The sequence below is a fragment of the Mastomys coucha genome, unplaced genomic scaffold (assembly GCF_008632895.1).
Source record: "Mastomys coucha isolate ucsf_1 unplaced genomic scaffold, UCSF_Mcou_1 pScaffold22, whole genome shotgun sequence".
Classification (NCBI taxonomy): domain Eukaryota; kingdom Metazoa; phylum Chordata; class Mammalia; order Rodentia; family Muridae; genus Mastomys; species Mastomys coucha.
The window spans coordinates 258282309-258289945 of NW_022196905.1; the positions used below are offsets into that span (position 1 = coordinate 258282309).

Consider the following 7637-nt stretch of genomic DNA (forward strand, 5'->3'; position numbering starts at 1 on the left):
GGGGGGGGGGGTCTGTTTGTCACCAATGACTCTGACCAGCACTGTCCTGAACACACACTTGGGATCAATCAATCTCACAGCAACACCACAAGAGATCAGGTGAGGAACTGTGACCGCCACCCCCCAAAGGGACCAGGCCCCTACACACCCAGCTGGAAAGCAGCCCCAGAGGGATTCTAACCCACAGCCATCCGCAGGAGCCCACACCCTAGCATCTAGATGGCCTGCTTTTATTTGACATTAGTTCCTAAAGCTAAAGACAACAGGAGACAGTAGGCCTGAGATCTCTTACTTCCAATCTCTTTAAAGGCTCTTTTTCCAGAAGGCAAGGGAGATGCCCAGCCTAGGCTGACCTCCAATACTCCATCTCCCTGCCTGTTTCCAGAATATGCTGAGCTGCTCTGCACACCAGCTCCTTTAGAGATCTCATTACCAACTGTGTTGAGCCGTGAACGGCCAGGGGCTGTGGACATTCAGGCCCTGTGTTCTTTCATGGTCCACACATCCCAAGGAAGCTTAACACACACAAACCTTAAGGTTCCCATGGGATGCTTTTAGTAAGTCTCACATCTACATGATTCCTCCACACCAAACCACGGAGCGTGTTCAGCTCCCGGAGATATCCCCTATGCCCCACCCAACCAGTGGCCATTCCCTCCAAAGGAAACTGGCCGCTGGGACCTCACAAGTCAGCTTCACTTTATCCAGGCCTCATATAACAACATTGGGTATCCTCTCTTGATATGTGTCCCTGTACTCTTCAAATTAAAGGCTTGCACAGAAACAGAGAGGGACAAAGACGGAAGGGAGAAAGGAGGGTGGGGCCCTGGGTTCTGCCTTTAACTTGCAGCCCCCAGAGGCTTCGGCGTTTATTGTTCACTGACCAATCAGAGAGGGGGGAGTTTGAACTGCCCGTTCTGACCTGGAAACCCAGTGAACCACAGGGAGCGGAAGAAGCTGTCTGACATTACCAGGGGAGGAACCTCCTCGGGTCACTTGATGGTGATGTTCACCACAGGGGTTGGGAGAAGGGTGGGGGAGGGATACACTCGGGACTTTAGAAAGCTCAGATCAGAGCTTTGCATAGCTGTGCACGCCCACCATACCAGTACTAGACGCTTGGGGCAAGAGGATGGCCAGTTGGAGGTCACCCTGGATATAAAGTGAGCCCCTATATCCAAAAACAGGAAGACAAAAACAAAACAAACAAACAAAACCCCAGCCCAGAACTGCTGCTACTTGGATGCCCAGCGCCTCGCTGCTCAGAGTGCCCACCCTCTTTCAAAAGGTCTCAGGTCGCCCTACCTGTGCACTGCTGGATGAAATGCTGGTAATCCGCTCCCTGATCGCCGGGGACAATGGTGGCGCCGTCGTATCTGAAAGTCACCCTTTGGGTTGGAGGAAGAAAAGAAACATAGGTGAGCGGCGGCGGCGAGCGGCACGAAGCAGGTCACTACTGGCATCCCCGGCCCCGCGGCGTTGCTCACCAGATGACCCCAGAGCCGTCGTCCCGCACTAAGTTGTACGCCGCGCGACACGCCTCCTTGTCGATCTTCGTGGCCATGGCCGCCGCGAGGACACTGCCAGAATCAGTGAACGCGTCCCTGATCCGCTGCGAGGGTCGAGCGGGCTCCGAGAGTGAGCAGGAGGCTGGCCGCTCGGAACTGCAAGCTAAGGTCCTCGGAGAGGGGCCCGCGGTGACTGCAGAGCCAGAGCGCGCGCCGGGACTCCACTCCCATGAAGGCCACGCCCCTCTGCTCCCATTGCTCACGCGGGGCGGGGGCGGAGCGTCTCGCACATCCGGCAGCCAATCCCAGCCTGTGTGGATTGCGCAACTCCACGGAGGGCTGGAGGAGGGGCCCTTCCTCTTCATCTTCTCTTCCTCCGCTTTCTTCCTTCCCCACTCCGTGGGCCGCAGCCCCTCTCTTCTTCCACCACCTTCTGTGTTCTCCGATCTCGCTCTCCTTCCTTCCCTCTCTTCTTTCCTCCATTCCTCTCCTCTTAAGCAGTTGCCCTCTTCTCTCAGCCTCTACCTTGTTCTCCTTTCTTCTCATCCCTCCTATTTATCCCACCCCAAGCCCCTTCTCCCTCCTCCCTAAGGCCTCCTTTCTCCTCCTCGTCTTCTTACCCTCCGTTTTCTCTCTCGAATCTTCTTACTCTCTCTTCCTCCCTTAGTCCTCTCCACCAGTGAGCTGGGCTGCAGAGCTCTCCACCCCTCCTGCTCCCCTCCAGAAGGCTAGCTTAAGTCCGCACTCAGATGACCCAGGCTGGCCAAGGCTGGCCCCCTAACCCAGTGTTTGCTCTTTGGATTTGGAATGGAAAGAAGTGGAAAGAAGGAAGCATTTCATTTAAGGGGCAGGCTGGCAATCACTGTTGACTTTGTAGCCTAGCTATCTGCAGTCACGTGCGGTGCTGGGAGGGGGGGCATTGGGAGGCAGCATCCTTAACTCCCTTACTGGGTCATTCATTCACTATCCTTCCACTATCTGTGCTGCTGAAAAACTACCGGCTGCTGAAAAACTGGACCTGGAGGCCCAGCTCTAGAATTGCTTGTAATTCTCAGCCCCAAGCCATAGGGCAAGCCCTGAAACCTTTCCAAGAGTACTGCTCTCTCCCCATGGTAAGAATAACACCGCCAGCCTCATCCGGTGCCTTCAGCTTTAATTGAAATGATGTATACAAGCCAGGGCAGGCATCAAAAGAGGTCACTGTTGGTTTGCTATTAACCAAACGGATCATAGACAGAGACTGAAAAGATCTGGAACATGTACAAGGGATAGGAGAACCCTTAGGCCTGAAGGTGTGGCCTAGGGAGCCAGCATCTGTGAGTTGTGAGGTCCCAGGTTCTCTCAGCACCTCAACTAAAAACAAAACAACAAAAATAATAATAATAATAATAATAATAATAATAATAATAATAATAATAATAATCTGGACACAGTAGCTCACACCAGGCAGCTCAGAGCTCAGGAGGTTAAGAATGAAGGATTATACATTGAGAACCAGCCTGGGCTACATACTGATTTCCAGACCTGCCTGGGCTACAAAATAAGACCCTGTCTCAGATTAGGAGAGATGGTTTATCCTCTTCCAGAGGACTTTAGATTCTTTCTCAGTACCCAAGTCTGTAATTACAGCTCCAGGGGAATCTGATGTCCTCTTCTAATCTCTGTAGGCAATCTGTGCACACACACATATGCATATACACACACACCACACTCTTTTATACACACACATTTGAATAAATAAAAAACATAGTGATAGATAGACACCTGTTATCCTTGTACTTGGGAGGTGTCTGCAAAAGAATCAGAAATTCAGGGTCATCCTCTGATACATAGACAATTAAAGCCAGCCTGGGCTACATGAAATTATCTCAGTACACGCCACACACACACACACACACACACACACACACACACACACACACACACACGGGGTGGGGCAGAGCTGCCAAGAAAAGTGCTACCTTCCTCAAAATGAAAAAAAAAAAAACAAAAAAAACAAATCCATAAAAACTATTTACCACACAAATCACAAAGACTGGTCAAATGTGTGACCGGTCAGGTCCAGTGGTTATTGTGTCTGTGTGTCTGTTTGTCTGTGTGTGTTCCTCCCTTATGACCATGTGAAGCAGGGGACCTCAGAGCCTTCCACCTTGTCTTTTCAGTCAGGGTCTCTCACTGACCTGGAGCTTACCAAGTCTGGCAGGCCATTCAACCCCAGGGCTGCAAGTGTTCTCTAACCTCCCCAGCACAGGGATTATAAGCATAGCCACTATATGGCTTTATTTTTTAAATATAAGTTCAGGGGGTCAAATGAGGGGCCCATGCTTCCCTGGCAAGCACCTTACTGATTAAATTATTTCCCCTTCTGTTCTTGAGTGTGTGTGTGTGTGTGTGTGTGTGTGTATGTGTATTTGGGTTTTTTTGTTTTGTTTTTGTTGTTGTTTTTTTTTTAAGATAGGGTCTCACCGGGCAGTGGTGGTGGTGCACGCCTTTAATCCCAGCACTTGGGAGGCAGATGCAGGTGGATTTCTGAGTTCGAAGCCAGCCTGGTCTACAGAGTGAGTTCCAGGGCAGCCAGAGCTATACAGAGAAACCCTGTCTTAAAAAAAAAAAAAAAGATAGGGTCTCATGTAGCCCAAGCTGGCTTCCAATTAACTATGTAGCAGAGGATAACCCTGAACTCCTGATACTTCAGCCACCACCTCCCAAATGCAAGGATTACAGGTGTGTGCCACCAGGCCAGGATCAGACCATCCTTAAAGACATGAAAAGATTCCAGAGAAGGGCATCAGACCCCCGAAACTGTTATAGGGGATTGCGGGCTGCCTGACCTGGGTACTAAGAACTGAACTTGGGTCCTCTTGAAAAGCAACAAGTGCTTTAACCAATAAACCATCTCTCCAGCCCATGTTATTTGTTTGCTTGATTAGTTGGTTTGGTTTGGGTTTTGGTTTTGATTTGGTTTTTTGTTTTTTTGTTTTTTTCAAGACAGGGTTTCTCTGTGTAGCTCTGGCTGTCTTGGAACTCACTCTCTGGACCAGGCTGGCCTCAAACTCAAGAGATCTGCCTGCCTCTGCCTCCAAAGTGCTGGGATTAAAGACTTGTGCCACCATTCCTGTGTTTGTTTTTAAACCATGTAAATATAGTGTTTATTCATGTGAAATTACTACCAAAGCTCCAAGCATGGTGGCGCATGGTCTTTAATCCCAAGACAGAGAAGGCAGACTGATCTCTGAGTTATAGGCCAGCCAAGGTGACATAGTGAGTTCCAGGCTAGCTAGACCTACATGGAGAAATCCTGCCTGCCTCAAAAAACAAAGGAAAGGAATTTAAAAAAAGAAGGAAGGAAGGGAGGGGGGGAAGGGAAAGAGGGAAGGAGGAAGATATTAACTACTCCCAATAAAGCGAAGTCAACCTTACAGCCTCTAGCTCTCCATTCCAAGCACCATGTTGTCTATCACCTAAGTGGGTGAAGGGAATGAACACCCCAGGGCCCACAACTGTTCTTTCTGCTCCTTGCTGAGGGCGCCCTCTACTGGGGTGAACATGTAAAAAGGTTTGTTTGCCAGGGGACCTTGATTCTGAGTACAAATCCTGTCTGTCTGCTCAGCCTAAGGAAGCACCAATAAGACAGCTGCAGACCAGATGTGCTGGGTTGTGATCCTTGGCCTCAGCTGGGATCCACAGACTATCACAACACAGAAAGTAATCTGGCTGGGTGTGGTGGCCTGCACCTGCAACCACAGAACGCCAGAAAAAAAAGCAGGAAGAGTGACCTGCATTTCACGTCCGCTGAATCTATAGATTAAGTTTCAGGACAGCCAGGGCTACAGAGGAAGATCTTCTGACAAAAATCAAATAATGGCCCATCGATATGGCGTGGTGAGTAAATATGCTTAGTATTAAATCTGACTACCTGAGTTCAAACCTGGGATCCATATAGAGGAGAAAATAGACGCCTGTAAATTGTCCTCTGACCTCCATGGCAAAATGCAAACACACACACACACACATACACGTGCGCACACACATGTACACACACATGCACACACATATGCATGCACACACACACACACACAGACACACCTGAAAGAAAATAAATACAATTTTAAAAAATCATTTTAGGGGCTGGAGAGATGGCTCAGCAATTAAGAGCAATTGGCTGTTTTCCCACAGGACCCAGGTTCGATTATCAGCACCCACACACATAGTGGCTAAAAATTATCTGTATGTAACTCCAGTTCCATGGAATCTGACACCCTCTTCTGGCCTCTGCTGGCATCAGGCACACACATGATATACAGACTTACGTATAGACAAAATGCTCACTCATAATTGTAAAATGTGTGAAAAGGGGCTGGAGAAATGGCTCGGTGGTTAAAAGCACTCACTGCTCTTCCAGAGGGCCTGAGTTCAATTCCCAGCACCCACACAGCAGCTCATGACTGTCTGACCCTATCTCCTGGTGTACAGATGTACACACAGACAAAAGCGCACATATACAGAAATAAATAGATAAAAATAAAGTACACATAAATGGAAATAAATTAATACATCTTAAAAGATAAGCCGGGCGTGGTGGCGCACGCCTTTAATCCCAGCACTTGGGAGGCAGAGGCAGGTGGATTTCTGAGTTCGAGGCCAGCCTGGTCTACAGGGTGAGCTCCAGGAAAGCCAGGGCTATACAGAGAAACCCTGTCTCGAAAAACCAAAAAAAAAGAAAAAGAAAAAAAAAAAAGATGAATATGTCCTTCTGCCTGGCATATATGAGCCCTAAGTCAGCACAGCCGATTCTCACCGGGACCTCAAATGTTCCCCCTCCTCCTGGCTTTCACCAGCACTCCACTGTTACGAAGGTACATCCACAGCCTATCCCACAGCCTTCTGTTTCATAGCCCCCACTGGCCACTCTCTGAAGTCTCCTTTCTTTCATCTTATAATTTGTCTGTCTGCCCCTAGAAGAATGCCAGGGCCACCAGCAGGGGGTTGTCTATCTAGGTCACTAGAGATGCCCATCTTCAAGAGCCACGGGAATCCCAGACAGACAGACACACACACACCCCTCCAGCTTCAAAGGCCTTGTCAGGATCTGTTAATTGTCTCAAGAGACCGACAGTGGCCGCAGAATGGAGACTAATTTCTATGCGTTCCTTCACAGCCTCCTCTCAGCCCCGTGGCCACACCAGAGAAGCTATATATATGGGAATAGATGAAATGTAATCGCAATTCTATTTTTTTTACAGCGTTATATGGCATTAACAGTAATGGTATCATAATCCTGTGTGTTGATTATTTAGCACCGTCCTGTGATTCTGCATGTGGAGAGCCAGATAGCATGTTAAGCTCTGTGGGGCTGTTTTCTGTCAGCTCTGGCTTCCTTTCTTACATATTTTTCTTAGAGGATGTCACACACGTGTACAATGTGTTTTGATCATATCCACCCTTTCATTTCTTAGTTTTTAGAGACAGGGTCTCTTAGAGCCCAGGCTGGTCTCAACGCCTGGTCTCGCTGCCTCTGCCCCCGGGTGCAGGATTACAAGTGTGCTCCATTAGGATTAAGTGCCTGGCTGTTCACAGTTGCTTCTCAGTTAATTCTCCAACTGCCTCTGTCCTTGTATCAGCCTGATGAAAGTTGAAGTCATTCTCCAGAGTGGGTTTTGTTTTGTGAATGCTTCTCATTAGGTAGCCCAGGCTGGCCTTGAACTGGAAATCCTTCTGTCTCAGCTTCCTGAGTATTGGGACTACAGGTGTGCACACACTGAGACCACGCCACTTCATCGGGAAGCAGAGATTGGAGATCATGAGACTGAGTCAGGTAGCTGGGCCACCTGGGCTTTGAGATGACCCTGGGCTGAGTTTTCAAGAATGTCCTGCCGGGCGGTGGTGGTGCACGTCTTTAGTCCCAGCACTTGGGAGGCAGAAGCAGGCAGATTTCTGAGTTCGAGGCCAGCCTGGTCTACAGAGTGAGTTCCAGGACAGCTAGAGCTATACAGAGAAACTCTGTCTCAAAAAACCAAAAACAAACAAACAAAAGAATGTCCTATTTTCCTAGACAGAAAGGTAACTCTAGCACCCAAGAAGCAGAGAATGGATCAGGAGTCCAGGGTCATCCTTGGCTACACAGCCAGT

General features: G+C 48.9%; 1 protein-coding gene across 1 annotated transcript in view; it reads right to left on the bottom strand.

Annotated features, from left to right (window-relative positions):
• The window catches only part of Cotl1 (coactosin like F-actin binding protein 1), a 32840-nt gene extending 31103 nt beyond the window's left edge, over positions 1–1737 (bottom strand). The window contains exons 1-2 of the mRNA XM_031341569.1: positions 1488–1737; positions 1306–1388 (exon numbers count right to left, since the gene is read on the bottom strand). Of these exons, the coding sequence (XP_031197429.1) occupies positions 1306–1388; positions 1488–1564 (160 nt within the window). The 5' untranslated portion in view covers positions 1565–1737. The remainder of the gene's footprint in view (positions 1–1305; positions 1389–1487) is intronic.
• Positions 1738–7637: the final 5900 nt, after the last annotated feature.